This window comes from Apis laboriosa, unplaced genomic scaffold (genome assembly GCF_014066325.1).
Source record: "Apis laboriosa isolate Shangri-la unplaced genomic scaffold, ASM1406632v1 scaffold204_cov149, whole genome shotgun sequence".
NCBI classification, from domain to species: domain Eukaryota; kingdom Metazoa; phylum Arthropoda; class Insecta; order Hymenoptera; family Apidae; genus Apis; species Apis laboriosa.
The window spans coordinates 1,502,350-1,523,067 of record NW_025222299.1 but is presented as its reverse complement, the minus strand read 5'-3'; the positions used below and the strand labels follow the sequence as shown (position 1 = coordinate 1,523,067).

At 38.8% G+C, this 20,718-nt stretch overlaps 1 protein-coding gene across 1 annotated transcript in view; it reads left to right on the top strand.

The window, feature by feature from the left end:
• Positions 1-20,718, top strand: part of LOC122712691 (serine/threonine-protein kinase NLK2) — a 197,352-nt gene that overhangs the window by 163,888 nt on the left and 12,746 nt on the right. The window contains 5 exon segments of the mRNA XM_043932498.1: positions 4,227-4,312; positions 4,473-4,682; positions 5,150-5,338; positions 7,715-7,916; positions 10,749-10,842. Of these exon segments, the coding sequence (XP_043788433.1) occupies positions 4,227-4,312; positions 4,473-4,682; positions 5,150-5,338; positions 7,715-7,916; positions 10,749-10,842 (781 nt within the window).

The following is a 20,718-nucleotide window of genomic DNA, read 5'->3' as shown; positions in this document are numbered from 1 at the left end:
GCGATGAGATGCGACGATGGGTGAAGGTGAGTGAGAAGGATGAGAGACTGTGAGAATTTGACGATCGTCTCTCTTTGCAAATCTAATGTTTTGTTAAATATTTAATTTCCACCCGGTATATTGTATATATTTTTCGCAAGGATTCGGATTTTTTATCGGAGTTTTTTTTTTTTGGTTTGTAAACTCTTGTAAGCGGATTTTTATTATCTATTTATGTGCGGGGGAAATTGGGGAGGAAGGGGTTGATCACAAAGTTCCTCTTTCGCGGGAAGGGAGTAGGAGATTAGAATTTTGGAGCGTGGTTACGATAAAGTGTGTGCAACGATATATATAATGGGGGGAGAAGGGGAAGAGAGTTAAAAAATAAAACAGGAATACAAATGGAGTATGGAATTTCCGGGTCGCGTAACGTTACGAGAATTTAATTGGATTTTAAAAGTGGACTTCCTGCGAAGTTGTTTCCTGTTTTTCCCGCGGAATTTTAATGCGCGTGAATTCGTGGTTTCGTAGGATAATTCGTGGGATAGGGTGTAATTATTAAATCCATCCACGTTGATACAACGTTTCTTCTGAATTAATACACGATTTAAATATATGTATATATATATATATATATATATAGACAGAAGTTGAAGAATTTTATCAATGACGAGATCGTACGGTTTTAATATCTTATTAAATCTAAACAATTTAAATTGCCTATTTTATTTTTGCATTTATATCGTTATTGTAATTTATCCCAAAGCTATGACCGAAAAAAAAAAAAAAAAAAAAAAAAAACTCTATCGAACTTAATACCTAAATTAAAACCAAACGCTGCTCCCCCTCCTCCCCCTGTATAAATATCACGCTTTGTAAAGTATTTTAACATTTTACATTACTTTTTATATGGCACATTCGTTCGTGAAATTTTCGCGAAAATTTCCGCGTCCCGTTATTAATATATCCCGCCACAAATTCGCAATGAAATAATTATCGCTGCCGTTGGACTCGTCTGAAATGAAATGTTTGTTGGCAGCCGACACGCGTGTCCATTTGGAAGGGATTACACGAACGTTTACACTCGTCGCCCGTTAGTCAACCCGCGCCACCACCCCTTTTCCTAAAGCCTCGAATCGCGCTTCGAGGGGTGGTAATCTCTCCCGTATTCAACCCGCGCCAAATCAACCCTTCAATCTGCCTTCGTATCTGCCTTTCGCCCCGCGAATAAGGGGAGCCGAACGCGAGCATGTGACTTCGTGAAACGGGGACGGGGTTTTTTTAATGGATAGGAATCTTTGCGATCTTCTTTTCGATCACGATGTTGAATCGAAAGTTGTAGTAACGAAAAGAAGGGAAATTTAGAGAAAATTGTATAAAATACGATGCTGGAACTCGCGCGTCAACAATCGATTTTTTATTCGATCGATAATTTAAATCGAAAGTTGTAGTAACGCAAAGAAGGGAAATTTAGAGGGTGGAGAGAAAATTTGGGAATCTGAAAGTTTTATAAATTGCGATGCTGGAACTCGCGCATCAATAATCGATTTTTTATTCGATCGCTAATTTAAATCGAAAGTTATCGTAAAGCAAAGAAGGGAAATTTAGAGGGTGGAGAGAAAATTTGGGAATCTGAAAGTTTTATAAATTACTGGAACTCGCGCGTCAACAATCGATCTTCTATTCGATCGATATTTTAAATCGAAAATTGTAGTAATGAAAAGAAGGGAAATTTAGAGAAAATTGTATAAAATACGATGCTGGAATTCGCGCGTCAACAATCGATTTTTTATTCGATCGATAATTTAAATCGAAAGTTGTAGTAACGCAAAGAAGGGAAATTTAGAGGGTGGAGAGAAAATTTGGGAATCTGAAAGTTCTATAAATTGTGATGCTGGAACTCGCGCATCAACAATCGATCTTTTTTTCGAAAAAAAGGAAATTTAGAAGGTGGAGAGAAAATCGTATAAATTGCGATGCTGGAACTCGCGCGTCAACAATCGATCTTCTATTCGATCGATATTTTAAATCGAAAATTGTAGTAACTCTAAGAAAGCAAATTTAGAGGGAGAGAAAATTCTATAAATTGCGATGCTGGAACTCGCGCGTCAACAATCGATTTTCTATTCGATCGATAATTTAAATCGAAAGTTATTAAAGTAACGCAAAGAAGGGAAATTTAGAGGGTGAAGAGAAAATTTGGGAATCTGAAAATTCTATAAATTGCGATACTGGAACTCGCGCGTCAACAATCGATCTTCTATTCGATCGCTAATTTAAACCGAAAGTTATTAAAGTAACGCAAAGAAGGGAAATTTAGAGGGTGAAGAGAAAATTTGGGAATCTGAAAATTCTATAAATTGCGATGCTGGAACTCGCGCGTCAACAATCGATTTTTTATTCGATCGATAATTTAAATCGAAAGTAGTAACGCAAAGAAGGGAAATTTAGAGGGTGGAGAGAAAATTTGGGAATCTGAAAATTCTATAAATTGCGATACTGGAACTCGTGCGTCAACAATCGATCTTCTATTCGATCGATAATTTAAATCGAAAGTTGTAGTAACGGAAAGAAGGGAAATTTGTAAATTTAGAGGGTGGATAGGGAGAGCTCGTAAGAAATCTGAAAATTGTATAAATTTCGAAAGCTTGGAAATCTGTGTGTAAATGTAAGGGTATAATAATTCGTAAGGGGGTGGTTCGCAGTTAAAAATTAATTTCGCGAGTTCGTTATTCTCGAGTGGAAAGAAGGAACGGAATTGTATATATAAAAATCTCGGAAGCATCCCTCTTGGGATCCTTGTTTTCCTTTATTTCCCATCTTCCGATAATAAGGACAGGTTTCTTGCTCGATCCGGATTTCAATTTAAAACAGGTTTTCGGCTCGCGCGAAATTACCATCGGCCAAGGACGTTCCGCGACTCGATGCAATTTGTCGTCGATTTGACGAACACTTAAGGGACCAACGATCCAACGATTCCACTTATCCCAACGTTCAATAAAACGTTAATAATCCTGTTTAATCCACGAGCCATCCTCCCTCCTACCCCGCCTATTCGTATCTCTTCATTCGTTTATTCGACGAATCGAAACCATCCGAGATATAATAATCAATAAATGCAATAATATCGTAAATTGATAATTATTTGTCGGTGAGTAGGCGGGAGTGTCGTGAATCTGGTTTCGAATAATCTAAAACCCAGATACGAGAGCAATATTTATCCCATTATAAAATATCCGTTTTCAAATCTCTATTTCGAGTTCGATCGACGAGTATGTGAAAGTATCCTCTAATAATAATCCAACTCGTATACGCGTTATATTATAATTGTGTTGATACGATACCAGCTTCGAAACAAGAATAACAAATATTTTCAAGAATCGTCACCGACACCTGTTAACGTTGTTTACAGCATAACACTTCGATTATTTTCCTTCTTAAAATATAAAATATTTCCTTCTTAAAATATAAAATATTTCCTTCCTAAAAATATCCTCGACGAACAATCGAAGATCGACTTCCCTCTCATTCCACGATTCGTAAACGTGGCGATGATCATCGATGATTAATAAACCACAACACACGTTGGAACGAAAGTAGGAAATAATAGCCGCGGATTGGAGAACATCTTCGCGGCGGATGATCTCCCGTGAATGTATGCAGAATTGTCGAGCGGGGTGAAGAGGGCTCTAACGATCCGGAGGGAGGGGAGGAATTTTGTGAAAATCGAGGTCGCGCGTTCCTCCCTTCTCCCTCCTTGTGTCTTTCCAGGTTTTAGAGGGGAACGATAATAATCCAGCTCGTAGCTGGAAAGTTTTGATCGTCTTGGAACGTGGTCCGGTTTTACCAGGCCAATCCTTTCGAAGGTATTTCGAGAGGATTTGAAATATATCGGGGGGAGAAAGAGGGGGGAATTTTAGAGTTTTCGGGAGGAAATTGGAAATTTAATTTGCAAAGTTTCGGGATTTCGGGGAATTCGAGTTGTTGGTCGCCAATTTCCGCGGGCAAGCATTTAAGTATTTACCAATCTGGAAATTTGGACACGTTTAGAAATTTAGAAATTCGAAAGATTTCCTTGCTAAATTCGGGAATTCGAGCGAAATTCGAGAATTTCTTTGAATCTAAGAATTCAAGATTTTACTTTTCGAAACTCAAGGGAAAAAATCTTGGAATCTTAGAGGAAGCTAAGAACCGAAGAATTCGTTTATCGTATACAATTTTTAATTAGAATCCACTTTTGTTTCCAGGCCTCAAGTACCTTCACTCGGCCAGAATCTTGCACAGGGACATTAAGCCAGGGAACTTACTCGTGAACAGCAATTGCGTGCTGAAGGTAAGCAATCCCGATTCAACCCCCTTTCTCTCGCTCGACGAGATACGAAATAAGAGGAAGAAGTAAAAGAGGGAGGTTTCTTCTCTCTCTTTCTCTCTCTCTCCCCCTGCTCACATATAATAACAACGAAGAAGAATTACACGTTATTCTTGGCGAACAGATCTGCGACTTCGGTTTGGCCCGAGTGGAAGAACCGGATCAGAACAAGCACATGACCCAGGAAGTGGTGACGCAGTATTATCGCGCGCCGGAGATCCTGATGGGGGCGCGGCACTACACGGCCGCTGTCGACGTTTGGAGCGTCGGTTGCATTTTCGGGGAACTCCTTCGCAGGAGGATCCTTTTCCAGGCGCAGAGCCCTGTGCAACAGGTCAGTCATCTATCCACCGTTAACACCAATTTTTCTCGAAGATATTTTTCAGAAAAAAAAAAAAAAAAAAAAAAAATACCGCGAGGACGAGTCGATAATTTAACAAGTATATATACACACGATATTATCCTCGATATTTATAATAAAGTAAATTAAATTTTACCTCGATCGAAAATTCGAATATTTTATTCTTATTCTTATTCGTTGGATGATGGTAAAATGTCCATTGATAAATTTCGTGAGAGAAAAAGAGTTTGAGGAGGAGAGTCATCGAGAAACGCAGGAGGATTCGCAGGCATCGGCATAAGTTGCAAGAGCAAGGAAGGATCTCCTCTTTTTCGAAACGATTCATTTCCCCCCCTCCCCCCCCCCCCTCTCTCTGGTGCACCATCGAGCAAAGTTGTCGCACGGTCGCAAAGGGGAGAGCGGATATTTTAAAATGGAGCACGTTTTCATTCGCTTTGCAGCTGGAACTGATCACAGAATTGCTGGGCACGCCAACCCTCGAGGACATGAGGTTCGCGTGCGAGGGTGCGAGATCCCACATGCTGAGGCGCGCGCCGAAGCCACCCTCGTTGACGGCTCTCTACACCCTTAGCAGCCAGGCGACGCACGAGGCCGTCCATTTGCTCTGCCAGATGCTAGTCTTCGATCCTGTAAGTTTTCTTCTCCCTTTTCTTTTCCCGCCCATCTAGGCATATTTTATTATATTTTCTTTCTTCTTTCTTGGAAAGAGAGCTTGGAGGAAAACTTGAAGCGTCTATTTTTTTTTTTTTTTTTTCTTTTTTTTTTTTTTTTTTTTTAGATCGTAGAGAATAAGATTAAAATTATATAGACGTATTTTGATAAAATATAAAATTATATAAAAGATATAATTATATAAAGATAAAATTATATAGACGTATATTCGTGAAAATGTGAAATGTTTGGGGATTGATGAGATTTTATTTTTAGATCGAACAGAAAAAACGAAGAATACGTTAGGCTGTTTGTAAATATTATTCGTCGTTGCTTGATATGCTTGATATTGAAAACGACGAAGATATAGGAAGGAAATAATATTAGATAAGATCAAAAGATTTCTTACTCCTAAAAAAAAAAAAAAAAAATTAGTCTCGAAAGATCAATAATTTAATATTTACAACTTTGTGTATGACGGATCTTCGTTTCGTTTATAGATATATCTTTAAAAAAATAGAAACGAAAAATTAATTTTGATAATATGATGATATACGTGAGCAAATTATAATTCACGAGGATAAAAACCGAGAAGATTCCATTGAAAAATTGAAATTTGATTTAAACAATGTTTCAATTAGAAGAATTGAACACGAGTCGAAGATCGAAATCCAACTTTCTAAAATACTCGAGAGACGAAACGAGACTTTCTTCTCGCTCTCTCTCTCTCTCTCTCTCTTTCTCTCTAAAAATCGCCAATTTATACCGGTTTGAAACGAATCTTCAACTGTGAAATTCCGAAAGTTGGTCAGCTTCTTTACTTAAATTAATCATCGAGCTGGCCAACTTCCGTTTACACGGCGGGTTAACAAGCAAGTTTCCGGCGGTGACGTTATCGCTTCTTCTAACCACCCTTATCGACGTCCTCATCCTCCATTCCTCCACTTCCTCCGCGAACTCGAAACTGCATCACGCACCACGCTTCGTGAATCGCAAACCGAACCAAGCGAGCGAAGACAGAGAGGAGAGAGAGAGAGAGAAAAAAAAGAACGTGAAATAAAAACGTCGAAAGGAATATTCACGTGTTAATAACAAAAAAAAAAAAAAAAAAAATACTTGGAACGATGACCACCACGACATCGTAAAATTCTCGAGCCAATGTGCTCGAATATATATAACCGAGGTTGCAATAAAATCTTTACTGTCTTCTGTCCTCCCTATACTTAAAAAAAAAAAAAAAAAAAAAAAAAAAAGAAAGAAAGAAAGAAAGAAAAAAAAATAATAAATCGAGGAGAGAGTTGAAAAGGAGAGGAGGGAGCCCATACGTGTCGCGAACGTCGATATTTTTACCGCGAGGTAAAAATAACAAAGGCACGTCAGAGAATTTCAATAATTCCATTAAAATTAAGAGAGTCTGAGCCCGTTATTGGCTTCGTTCGAACAACCGACGATCTTCTTTGCGTGTTAAACGCACCAGCAACCTACTTCTCCACTTGAATCCTCCGTGGTGTTGTTCGTTAGATCGCTCGTACGCCACGCTCGGATCGATGTCAAGTCTGAGTGAAACGATAAAATTGAAATAATGGTCGATCCGTTTCGTTTTTTTAGAACAAGTAACTGGGAATAATGGCGGTTAATAATCGAGATGAACGCGACTTTTCTCACGAGACTTTGTTTCATCGTTGTTGTCATTGGAAATTGGAATATACGTGTGTATATATATATATATATATATATACACAACAGCTTGGAAACTTTTCTTCGTGGATTCTTTACAATGGGGTGTTTTGATACGTTTCGTGGCTTCCTGCATTATAGCGGGAAAACAAGAGAGGATTCGCGGAGGCTTAATTAGAATCATCTGAAGTTTCTGGAATGGAAAAGACCAGGAGGAAGTCGGAGGAGGAGAAGGGGGGAGGGATTAAAACTCGAAGGCGACACGAAAAATGTGGTGGAAACTTTGAATTTATCTTCGAGTTCGTGTTGTTCCCGAACTCGAGGGAAAGAGAATATTTAAGTGAACGAACGTGGAAGTAAAAGATTTATTAGAAACTTTCCCTTCCTTTTTAACAATAATTTATCAAAAAAAAAAAATCGAAGAAATAATACGTGTAACCGTAGAACATTGAAAAATGAAGTCGAAAAATAAAGATAAAAAATTAGACGACTTTATAACCAATAAATTCATCCCTAAAAAAATATCCAAATTCAGTTTTTTCCCCCACCTCCTAACAAATCAACGTATAATAAATTAATCACCCTCGTACAGATAACCAAAGTCTAGAAGAAGCACAGTTTTTTTTTTTTTTTTTGATATCGATCGTGTTTTGACCGTGTTCACGAACTTCCCGCAGGACAAGAGGATCACGGTGGTGGATGCACTGGCGCATCCCTATCTGGACGAAGGGAGACTGAGATATCACTCGTGCATGTGCACGTGTTGTTACACGACCAGCGGCGGTTTGAGACAGTACACGGGTGATTTCGAGCCGGCCACGTCGCATCCGTTCGACGATCTTTGGGAACGGAAGCTCACCACTGTGCAGCAGGTGAAAGGTAAGAGGAGCTCCTCGAACGAGGTATTCTTTTAGAAAGTCCTTTTTTAAATAGTAAGTAGCCTTTTTGAATTTTTCTTTTTGTAATTTTGCCTGGCGACTTTTGCTAACTCTGTCACTTTGTTCGATCGATTGTTATTGGTATCAGTTTGCAATTTTTTTTTAATTTTTGAAAAATTCAAAAAGCAGACACAGCGATTCTCCACACTTTATTCCATCGAATGGAGAGAGAGAGAGAGAGATATGCACTCGAGAGATTGCATGCCTCGGCTAAAGAATCGGTAAATCCTGGAATTTCCCCTCGTTTCGACGAAGAAGATAAATGAAAACGTGATCGTAACACTTTGTCAAAAATTCTACTTCCAACTTGTTCTTCTTCTTCGTCCACGATGTTTACAACGAAAATCCAACCAAGATGTTTACCAAAAACGCTCCCAAACATGTTTCCCTCCTTCTTCCCTCCTTCGAATCGAAAGAAGAAGAAAAATTAAATCATCGCGGAGGAAATCTCAACTTCGACGAAACAAAAGGGGGAAAACAAATTTATTTCACCATCTCCTCTACCTAAACCAACTACTACTACCCCGGCATCGAGAAATTTTCTGCCGCAGATTCAATAAAGGCGGATCGATCGAGCGCCGCTAATAAATCGTGCCTCGTGAATTTTCCACGATTTTCAGAGGCGTTCTTAACGCCAACGCCTCGTGACTCGAACCATATTCGTGGCGCCAATAACGAGCCGACGTTCGACGAATACTAAATAAAGTGGGACGAGGGAAGAGCTCTGTATCCTGAGGAATAAGATACATTTTTTTTCTTTTTGTCAATATGGAAAAATGTAATATTCAAAAGATATTACAATTGAATATTAAAATCAAAATATTTCGAAGAGGATTACACTCTGTTCTTTTTTAAATAATTTGCTAATAAAAAATGAAATTTGAAAATATCTTGAAGAAATACAAAGAAGAGTTCAGAGTAGAGGATTATTATTCGTTAAAACAATTTCTTCAAATTATTTTAAATTATTGGCACAAAGAAACGACAAGTTACTTATAACCTAATCCTCCATTATCAGCAATCTAATCTCCCCCCACCCCCCCCAATAAAACTTGTTCCAATAAAAGATGGTGGGGGAAATACCAAGACTCCGACAATTTTAAAAACGGACTTTGCTACTTTGCTCTCCTGGTCACGGTCGCGGAGTAATCGGGGGGAGGGGAAGGGTGAGCCCGCCGACACGACACCGCATTAATCCACGGGAGAAAAAATGCATCATGCATCTGTGTGACTCACGCGCGGATTATTAATAGAAAACGTCTTGGACACGTGGCTTGGAACCGTCGTACGCGGGAACAACGTGTATTGCGTGTGTCCCCGCGTTAACAGTACCCGATAAGTCATCGTTTATCATTGGAGGAGGGGAGGAGGGGGTCGCATTTATCGCGGCCGATTTTCTCTCGTCGATAGAATCGCGTTTCCAATGTCTCGTTTCACGCTATATATTCGTTAGCGAAAAGGGGGGGGATCGTTTCGAAATCTTGGTCCGAAACGAATCTGTTTCCATTCGAAATTCGAGTTGCTTATCGAAACCACGGATGTATCTTTTTTTTTTTTTTTGGAGAAACTCCGATCTCGCAATTTTAAAAAATAAAATCTTTAAGAAAAATTATCGAGATAGAATATAAAGATATTCTACGATTGAATATCTTGAATCTCGCTCGATTGAAAATCGTTATGTTCGTATAATTAGACGAAGAGGTGGTCTCTATCTGAACGAAACGTTAAGAAAGAAGATAATTGGGGACAGAGACAATTGGTTATCAATTACGATTGATTAGCACGAGTTTGATTTCGCGTTTGCCGGACTTGTCCCGGCTGTAGAATAGTCGCGGACGATTGCACGTGTCCAGGAAAGGTGTCGTAAGGCGAAACGCGCGGCGAGGAGGACAAAGAGGTGGCTGGATGGGTTGATGGGAGATGCCAGAAAGCTTTCTCGGAAGTTCGTAAATTTTTTATTACCGCGTCCGAGGCGAAAGAAGTGGTTCCATTTTCGTGATGGTCGGATAAAGAGCGTAACAATTTGAAAAATTTAAAATTAAAAAAGAAAATTGAATGCCTGCTCGTGAATGGCAAGATTATTGTGTAATATGTTTTATATAATGGAAGAGGAGAGATGTTATAGAGATGTCCCACCATCTTTTATTGCTTATTACTTTTCATTCGTAAAATAATGATAGAAATCGAGTTTATGTAATAATTTACCGATTTCACCCGTCGCGCATGCGTCCTTTCTTCAATTTTAGAAGAAAACTCACTTCGATATACGCGCACAGAATTTCACCGCAAATATAATTTCAAATTTCAAACCCCCTCCCAAAAATTCAAGCAATTCTGTCGGATCGTTTAGAATACGATTGGCAAGAAATTCTTCTTCGAAGAAACGTCCGCTAACTACGTATAAAATTTTACGCTATTATTATCGCTCAATTAAAAATCTACCTAGACCATAGAACCACGAAATGTACACCCTAAAACTAAATTCTTCGTTTTCTTTCTATCGTCCCCCAACCCCTTTCTTAATACACCCCACGCAAGACGAGGCTAATCTGCGAATGACAACAACGAAGCGTAAACAATCGATCCAACCCTCTTCCCCCTCGACTGCCCTTCTCCCTCAAGAGGTTCGCAGGAACGACTCGTCGTCCCCCGACGACGAGGGCCAAACCTTCGTGCGCTCCTCCTCCCCCCTTCCTCCACCACCACCACCAACACCGGGGAGCCCAGACAGTACGCCGATATTCACCCAACGTTACGACGTTGTCTGTTTCAGAGGAAATGCACAAATTTATAGCGGAACAGCTGAACACGTCGCGCGTGCCGCTCTGCATAAATCCGCAGTCCGCGGCGTTCAAGAGCTTCGCAAGGTAAGCCCTTAGGTGGCGGATCATTCGTAGAATTGATTGATTTAAAAAAAAAAAAAAAAAAAAAAAAAAGAAAGAAAACGATCGATATATTGTGATTTCGCAAGCAGGCGCAAGAAATGAGAGAGATACGTTATTAGGGTAAAAAAAAAAAAAAAAAAGAAGGAAGGGAGGGAAATGGGTTCTTCTCATCATCGGTTTTAGGGAAAATACGTATGGGGGGAGGGGAGTAATAATACAGGGTTCCTCGAGAATCGAAGAGCCTCCTCCTCTCGTTGAATTTTCCCTTTGCGATGACCGCAACCTTCCTGATCCTTTTCTCCTGTGAAAGAAAAAAAAAAGACCACATTTCGAATCTCGTGCGGAAGGGATATTAGATAAATAAGGGGGAGGGAGAGGGTGGGAGGCGCGTGTATATGCAGAGAGAGAAAGAGAGAGAGAGAGAGAGGGAGAGAGAGAAGAGGGGCACACAGTGTATTTTCCTTTTTCCAAGTCGATCTGGTAAGAGGAGAGGAATTGGATTGAGAATGGAAGAAAGAAGGAGGGGGAGAAAAGAGAAAAGATGGACAAAAGAGAGGGGAGAAAAGGCAGAGAAACGGGCATAAGGGCGTAACGTAGAACGGAAATTAAAAGCGAGGTGGAGGACGAGGGAGAAAAGAGAAAGCTGATGGGAAGACAGAGAGAGAGAGAGAGAGAGAGAGTGTGTATGCGTTTGTGGAAGCGAAATGAACGATCGAAAGGAACAAGGAGAGAACGATCTTTTGTCCAAGAACCACCCTCCTCGCCGATGTCCTTTTGCTCTCTGCGTTCTGGCCCTCGAAAAACTTCGTGGTCGATTCTTCTGCGGGGTGCGGAGAAACGATTAAGAATTTAACCCTTCCATTGTTGTTGTTGTGACGCAATATATATCGTATTTTTTCACTCGTGAATTTATAACGATTATTAGCAGTATCGAGAATTATGATAATACAAGTCAAAGGAATGTGATTCCTTGCTTTGTATAACATTACCAAGATTTATAATATTCGTTCGTAGTTGTTTATACGCACATACGTTTTATATTGCAAAAAATATCGTTGAATCGAACGCCTTTTGTCCCTTGATTCCTAGAAAAAAGAAAAGAAGAAACAAAATTGAAAAATAGAAAAGAAGAAAAACCTCTTACTGTTATCGTGACAGACGCTGTGTGCAAACTCTTGGTACATAAAAGACATGGAGAAAGAGAGAGGGAGAGTGAGAGTGTATATGTGTGTGTGCGAGAGAGAGAGAGAGAGAGAGAGAGAGAGGGAGGGAGGGAGAGAGAAAGAGAGAGAGAATTAAAATTGAGATCTTGAGAAAAAAAAAAAAAAAAAAAAAAGAAAAAAATGGATCATTAAGGACAAAAGTAAAAGGGTCAGAAAGAAATGAAAGCTTGTTCGAAGAGAAAAGCGCTTAGAATTTCTAAATTAATCTCCCTTAAATCCCTTAAGAAAGCTAATAAAGAAAAATGATGATGATGATGATAATAATAATAATAATAATAATAAAGAGAAAAAATAGTAGAGGAAAAAAAAAAAAATTCATTCTTTCTTTTCATATGTGATCTTGAAATGATGTGTAACATTATTTCTCGTGTTGCTTACTGCCGTCAAGTTAGAGCAAGCCGATCGCCGACCCAGCGCCCTACGCCGCGTATACGTACACGTTACTACCACTACCAGTACCGAATCAGCTATCTACCACTGTCAGCTACTATCGACTACTACCGCTATCGTCTACCACTACTACTACTACCGCTACTACCACTACTACTACCACTACTACTACCAATCGTGTTACGTCTCCTCCTGAACGAACCGAACGAACAGAGAGTCAGCTCTAGCCGGCGTGACCTCGCTCGCTGAGGTACTTGAACAAACCATTTTACCAAGCATATCTTTTTTGCATTTCCCCCCCCCCCCTCCCCTTTCTTTATTTACTTGTTCTCAATCAAATTTTTATCCGTGTATCTCGTTTCGATTTGTATCATATATTTTTCACTTGTATTTTTTTTCTCTTCTTCTTCTCCCCCTCCTCCTCGCATCTTTACTTTCTCTCTTCTTCCCTTTCACCCTCGTTTCACCCTGTTTGATCGAACAATATTTATTAAGTAACAAAGTATGTGATAAACCATTTCTTACTGTNTTATTTTTCTTTCGATAGAGACTTTTGTATGATTGATACTGTGTATATATAAATATATACATATATACATATATATATATATATATATACTGTGAATGAGTATAGAGTCAAATAGCTTGATATATATATATATATATATATATGTATGATGGGTCCTCGTGAAACACACGTTGCCGGATGCACACGCCACCGACCAGCTCGCTCGACCGACTTCCGATCCAAGCCTGACACGATTCGAGAAGCCTTCCCGGCTACTTGGAATCGTAAATCTCCTATAATTGAGTTTGCTCTCTCTCTATTGGCCTGCTCCTCGAAGGTCTGCCAATTTTATCGATCGATTCGTCCCCAATTTCAAACGCGTTTAATCCTCGTCGCGTGATGTTACACGACGTTACGACGAGAGAAAATTGAATTAACGGGAGAAAAATTACACGTCGGGAGAAATTCTGGAGGGAGAGAGAGAGAGAGAGAGGGAGAGAGGGAGAGAAAAGGGAAAAAGAAAAGGATGCCCTCTTTCCTTGAAAAGAAATATGGGGATTCTTCGAGTTCCCTCGCGCGTGTACAGTTTTCTCAATCGCCTAAATGGAACAGGATGCGATGAAACTGGAATTCCTATTTTCTTCTCTATTCAAATTTATCAAAGTTTTTTTTTCACGCGTATCGATATTGGATAACGCGAATTGGAGAACGCCTCGATCGTTGTTTGGCAAGTAACATTTTCCTTTTACCGATAACTTTTAATAAGGAAAAAAAAGAAAAAAAAATAGAAATTCCAAATACCATACGTGAAAAACTATCGACAAGATAAAATATTTGCAAATCTACTACTTTGAATGAAAGGCGCGAATAGTCTCTCTAATTGGGATTCACTCGTCGCTTTTCATCGAGTTTTGCTAATTAACAGCAGCTCGACCGATTAAAGAGACCTTTAACGAATTAACGAACGACACTCGTGGAAAAGAAAAAGTGGATATAAAATCCTGGATTAAAGATCAGATTAAAGATAACGCGTATGCAAAGTCCGTTTCCCAAGTTGGGGGATCTTCGAGGAGCTCGAAGGAACAAGTTACGTGCAATAATAATAAATAAATAATAATTGCATCTTATCTCACGTTTGATACACAACTGACTAAGCAAGAATTAGGGTTGATCGTTTGAAAAATTTGTCTCTTTTTTTTTTTTTTTTTTTTTTTTTTGTATATCATCGAGATGGACTGGTCGCTGGTGTGTTATTTTTTATTTTTTTTTTTTTTGTTTCTTACATTTTGATCGCTGTGAAAGTGGTACTTGTAAATAACGCTGAGAGAGAACGGCTGAAAAGAGCGCTTTGTTGGACACGAGGAGTGTAAGAAAGGCCTGATCAACCATGCAGCATTCAGTTGAGAGAAACGGGCCTGAGAGAGGAGAAAAGAAATATGATTTAAAAAAAAAAAAAAACGATTGGACGGATCGCGATTTTTATCGAGAATCGGACAAAGGGGGGGGAAAAAAACGATACTCTCTTTCGTAGAAGCACCTGGATAGGATCCTCTTCAAACTGATCTCCATTCTCCTGAGAATGATTTCCTAGAGAAAATCCAAATAAATGGATGTCTAAAAATGCCTATTTCCCAAAAAAAAAAAAAAAAAATTTTTTATTTCCATGGAAATCCAAACGCTTCATTTTTCCACTTGATGATGGATATACCTTTCTGATCCATCTGAAAATTAATCCATATTTCAAACGAATATTTTCCATCTAATATTACCATTCTGAGAGTTTAATCCTTAAACGATTCCCATCCCTGAATATATCCTTCGAATCGATAATTCTATATTCAATAAGTGATTTTCGACTGGAAGTCCTGGCGTGATCTGGCTGTTGGCACAATGACCGTAATCTTCGAATTAACACAATTATTAATTTTTTACATATATATATATTTTTTTTTTATCGTTTAAAGCGTATTACGAGCATCGAAGATAAAAAAAAGGAAAGATGAAACTTTATCCGCAATGTTCCCAAAGAAAATAATTTTTATTTTTTACATGTATTCCTTTTTTTTCCATTTTTGACTTTTGTACGCTGTTTTTGTAATTCTTCTTTTTTTTTTTTTTTTTTTTCTTTCTTTTTTTATCCATTCTCTTTTGCAAAGATTGTACGGTACAATGGTAGACGGAGGCTGAAAAGAGAATTTTTTCGCCGATCTATCGACGGTAACCACGCAGAATGTGCGCGTGATTTTTCAAGGACCAATGACCCGCGAAGTTATTACTGTCATTTCGCCAAATCCGGGACGCGACATGGGTTTTTCGGTTTGGAAATTTTCTCCACCGCCGGATTTGCTTTGCCAAGAGCAGTGATACGCGATTGACTAACGAAGAAAATTAGTTTCTTCTCTCGTTGTTCGACTTTTATTCGCGATCGAATAACTGTTGAATTCTCGCCTTCGATCCCGCCCCCTCTTATGATAGGAAAAAAATTAAAATATAAAAAAAAATAAAATATAAAAATATTCTCGCTTTGTTTTCACGATTCGTATCTTATAATAATATCTTCGAAGAATTCCATTGGCATGGATAAAAATTATTTTCGTGTATCGTAAACTAAAGTCCCCGATTGGTTCAATGGAATATCGAAGATTTCTCTTTTAGAAAAAGAAAAAAAAAAAAAAAATGCGAAGAAGCCTCTCGTGTCACCGCGAAACAGCGAGAAACGGAATTTCGCGAGAAACGGTCGGGCGTGCAAAAGCGAGCGGGGCTAACGACACAGCGCGGCGTCGCTTTTATCCGCTTTGGACGAGGAGGAGGAAGGCGGAGAAAAGAAGCGACCGGGGTCACTTTTAATCTTTTTTCCATTTTTTTTTTTTTTAAACTCCAGAAATAATTTCGACGCGGTCTAGGAAGGTCGAAGAGCGAAGGAGAAAGGGATTGGCGGGAGAGGGAGGGGGGTAAAATCGAGAAAAATATATATATTTCTTTCTTCTTTCAAGATTCTTCCAGAGATAATAATATTGGGAAAACGTTGAATTTCGTTCTCGAGAGTAACGAAGGGTTTCGGAAGCCAATTAATTCAAACGCCTACTTTACTCGACCATAGGTCGAAATTATTTGAACTATTCGAATAAAATATTCTCGAATATTCTCGAATATGAAGCGAGTAATTTTCAGAGAACGTGAATAAAGCGTGAGACGCGAATCGGGCTCCTTGCGACGGATATTTTCGAGAACTCTAATGATTTTAGTTTTCCAATTTTTCTTTCCACGAGCTTGGCAAAGCAAAGCCGAAAGGCCGTAACAGAGGCAGAGATTGGAGGCGGAGGAGAACTCGCGAGTATCGAGTTGTAGGACGGTTTGAACGGTGGCTAAAAAAAAAATATGGTGGCGGAGACGTGAAGGGGAGACGTTGCAAGAAACAGACGAGACAAATAGGGAAAGAGAGCTAAAAAGAGAAATGATAATAACTAAAAAATATATATATATATATCTCTTGATCAAACTACGAAAAGCATTTAAAAAAAAAAAAAAATAGAAATAAAAGAAGAAAATATTTATATAAAGTCGTGATTAATGGCCGGCTGTCACACATGCTGACAGCTGCATGGAAATCAGATGAAGCGTTTTTTTTTTTTTTTGTTCTTTTGTTCAGCTCCAGACTTAGTCGGTCGCACCTCCCTTTCATTCCGTTGTCTTCCCGGCAACGTAGAATTTGAAGAGTCGAGCCTTCGCGAATTGTACACGTGTGCGAGAAACGAGTATTTCGAATCGCCTCGCCGAATCCTTGTCAATCGAACCAATCTTTATAATCTCGAAACTCTACGCTCGCGAGGATAACGATCTTCTTGGGATTATTTAAAAAAGGATTGAATTTTCCACACTTAAACCACACTTAACACGAAATTCACTGAAACGTAGCAGGAACTGATGATTCACGTTCGATCACCCGAGTCAAACTGCGCAAGCAGCGATGGCCGACCGTTTGAAGAACACCTGTGTGTTGATACTTTTTCTTTTGTTTTCGTTCTTCGCTTTTACGTCTCAAGTTATCGCGTATCACCGATACAATTTCGCCCGTGTTGATACTTTTTCTTTTGTTTTCTCCACGCTTTTACGTTCTCAAGTTATTGCGTATCGTAATACAATTTGAAATATAATTTGGCACGATATATATATATATATATATACACACAGTTATTTGAAACAAGAATTCTTTTAAGAGGATTGTTTTTTTAACGAGAAGACTTTAATTCTCTCCAATTTTCAATTTAAATTGAAGATTTAAATTGGAGAGAGAGAGAGAGAGAGTTCAACTTTCGAAATAATCCCAAGTTAAAAAAGTTATTCCACGATCGTTTTTTTTTTTTTCACACGAAACCGCTGTGATTCAAAGATCGATAACGATCCGGCGAAAAGTCCGTAAATACTTACGCACATTGTGGATACTTCCGTTGATTCATGTCTCGCGTTTGAAACGATCTGGAACGCGATCGAGCAACGATCCAACGATCCACGCGACTCTTCGAATCGATCGTCACGAGAACGCAGAGCGTTTCCTCGATCGAGAGAAGTCTGAAAAAAACGACGTGATCTGCTGGTAGCTTGGAGGCAAATAGTTGCTTAGAAGAGCTTCTGTTCCGTTCATTCGTCGTATGTTAACAGTATGTAAATTAAGAAAAAAAAAAAAAAAAAAAAGAAAGAATCTCGATATTAATCGAGACGCGTTATTACAATCTAGTAGAAGTAAATATGCAGTTTGATATCGAGACACACGGTAGAGAGAGCGAGTAATTATAGCCTATCAACCTCTCGTAGTTGTTTCGTTTTTTTTTTTTCCCATAGTAAAAAACCATGGCCTTGTTCTTTCCTTTCAAAATCGATTTTTGGGTAAAGTTCTGTTTTTATTCTCTTATGGGATCGGGATAAATTATTAGATCCAAGAACTCGGTGCCTTTGTAATTAATATTTATTTTAAATGTGTAATCCTTTGAGAAAGAAAAATGACAAATTTTATTCGTTGATTTTCTTTTTTTTTTTTTTGCATTTAAAAATGTTCTAAAGATTTCCTCTTCAGATTGTCCCTTTCTCTCGAAAATTTTTATTCACACGTATTTGAAACAAATTATTTTATCAGATTTAAACCAGAGTTATAAATATATTTTTAATACGTAAGAAAGGCACCTAATCAAGTTCTAAGATCTAATACTTCGTTTCTACTTTTTTTTCTTTTCTTTTTTTGGACTTATTTTCCTTCTTTCTTCCATTTATTTTTATTTTATTTTACATTTTGATCTGTCTTTAATTTAATTCGATTTGAGTTGAGTTCAGTACATCCTCTCACCGTTTGTATTTCGACACTTTCGAGACGCACTGCTGCCACTCGTTGACGATATGCTGCCCCATCCCCCTTTTTTTGGAATCACCATACCATATCATCCCTTAGCCCGATTGTTTAGATTCGACGAAACTCGAAGTGCCGTATGAACGTATGCTTTCGACGATTGCCCACGTAAAATAAACCTTTACGATAGCGAGGAGCACTTTGCACTTTCGTCGTGTACAGTTTCTTAGTGTTCAAATCTCCGCGCAAAGGGTATCGTCGAGCCAACTGTCGATATATCGCATTGATCGTCTCCCTTCTAAACGAAAATTCCAAAAAAAAAAAAAAAATAATAAATAACGCTGTACAATCTTGTAATTTCATAATACTTGTCTTGTTGAAAAATTGCAGAAAAGAAAAAAAGAATCCCTCGAGTCGTCTCGTTGATCTTGGCTCGAAGATACTCTCGAAGACTGTGGGGCTTAGTAAAGCTGCTAAAAATACGAAGAGGAAGAAGAACAGACAGAAAGAGAGAGAGAGCTACGTATAAACGTATACGTAGAAAAATTTCCAAGATTTTACCAAGTCCCCAGTCCTTGTGTTTTTTTCTTTTTTTTTCTTTTTCTTCTTTTTCTTTTTTTTTTTTTTTTGAAAGCACGGAAGCGGAGATTTGAAAAGTAGTTACACCTCTGTTTCTCCCGCTTGAGTTCTCACTTGAGACAATAAACATCCCCGAATTATTTAAAAAAAAAAAAAAAAAAGAGCGAACGATGAAAAGAGAAAAATCAAAAAAAAGCTATTAAAAAAAAAAAGACTCGTTTTCTCTTAAAATAGCAAGCACTAATGATCTGTTCGTACGACTTGCAGCTCCACAGTGGCTCATCCTTCGGAACTGCCACCCTCTCCTCACCAGTGGGAATAAAATTCTTCTCCGAAATCGCGAATGGATGATGAACGTGCGGACGAGTTTGTTCTCTTCACGCGAAGAGAGACGTTGAACGAAGAAGAAGAAGAAGAAGAAGAAGAAGAAGGGAATTTTTTCGACAGCCTGAAGAAAAAGAAAGAGAAGAAGGAAGAGAAGTAAGAAGAAGTTGTACAGGGAAGATAAAATATACATGGACACAAAGTGAAAAGACGTGGAGGAATGAAAAGAGAGTATACAGGCTGTGGAGGAAGCTATGGAAGAAGCGAGATCGGAGAAAGAGATCGGATATAGAACTAGGAAGAAAAAGAGGAAGAGGAAGAAGAAGAAGAGCCAAGAGAGACAATAGACTGCCGAGCATATTGAGCCTCAATTTTCGACTAGCCATGATATGTATATACATAGACACGTGTATGTATATAGATATCTATAAATATATATTATATACATGAAGGTTAGGAAAGAGTAAGAGACACACAAGTAAAGACTACACGAGAGAGGAGCAAATTTAAAGGGATGGAGGATGAAGGGAAAAGAAAAAGAAAGGCGATCAGTTTCGAGGGATTTGTTGAATGGAATTTGTGTGGAGGGAAGGAAGAAGGGAAGCGAGAAGAGAGAGGAGGGGAAAAAAAAAAAAAGAAAAAAGAGGAGGACGTGCGCGTAGTTTGTAAAAGAGGGTCGAAAAGACGGGCCAGCCTTCTTTTATTTTTTTCTTTTTTTCTTTTCTTTTTTTTCTTTTTTTTTTTATAGATTTTTTACATTACGCTTCTCATCGTTAATGTACTACGCCAATGTACACACAGAATGCAAAAAACGGAGGAGAGGAAAGAAAAAAGAAGAGAGACGGGTAAGCGTTGCGGCGCGCGTGTTCGTAACGATCGATCGAGCACGGAAGAGAGAAGAAGAACGGTATCGATCGGTATATTTATAATATATATACTTGGTTCCCTCATCTCGGCGAATCTGGAAACTGGAGGCGAAAAAGAAGCGTTTCGAGAGTACCTCTCGCGAGAGTACTCCGGTTTACCTTGTACCTGCTGAAGCGGAACAACGAGAAAAAGACGGAGAGGGATCGAGAGAGAAAGGAAGATAAAGAAAGTATCTTGGATCTCGAGAGTTGATCGTGATCGATGAGGAGAGAACCGTGTACGTGTGATCGATCCAAGGACCCCCTTTGTTCCTGCGGAACAAATGTACATAACGAACACGCGCTCACATAACGAAGCCGCCGCCCTTAGGAGAATGGAATTATTAATCGGTATTCCGTAATTGTTCGATTAGCGTGCGCGTATCTTCGATCGCGCCATTTTGTCGGAAGAAGAGAGAAAGAAAGATGCATAAAAAAGAAAAACGGAAGACAGAAAGAGAGAGGGAGGGGACAGCCGTGGTTTACACAGCTCGGTGATGCGAAGAATCCCGAACGAGGATGAATCTTGGAAGGAGGAAATCTTTGAAGAAAAAGAATTTATATTTCCTTCGCCGTGCAAAAAAGGAAAGA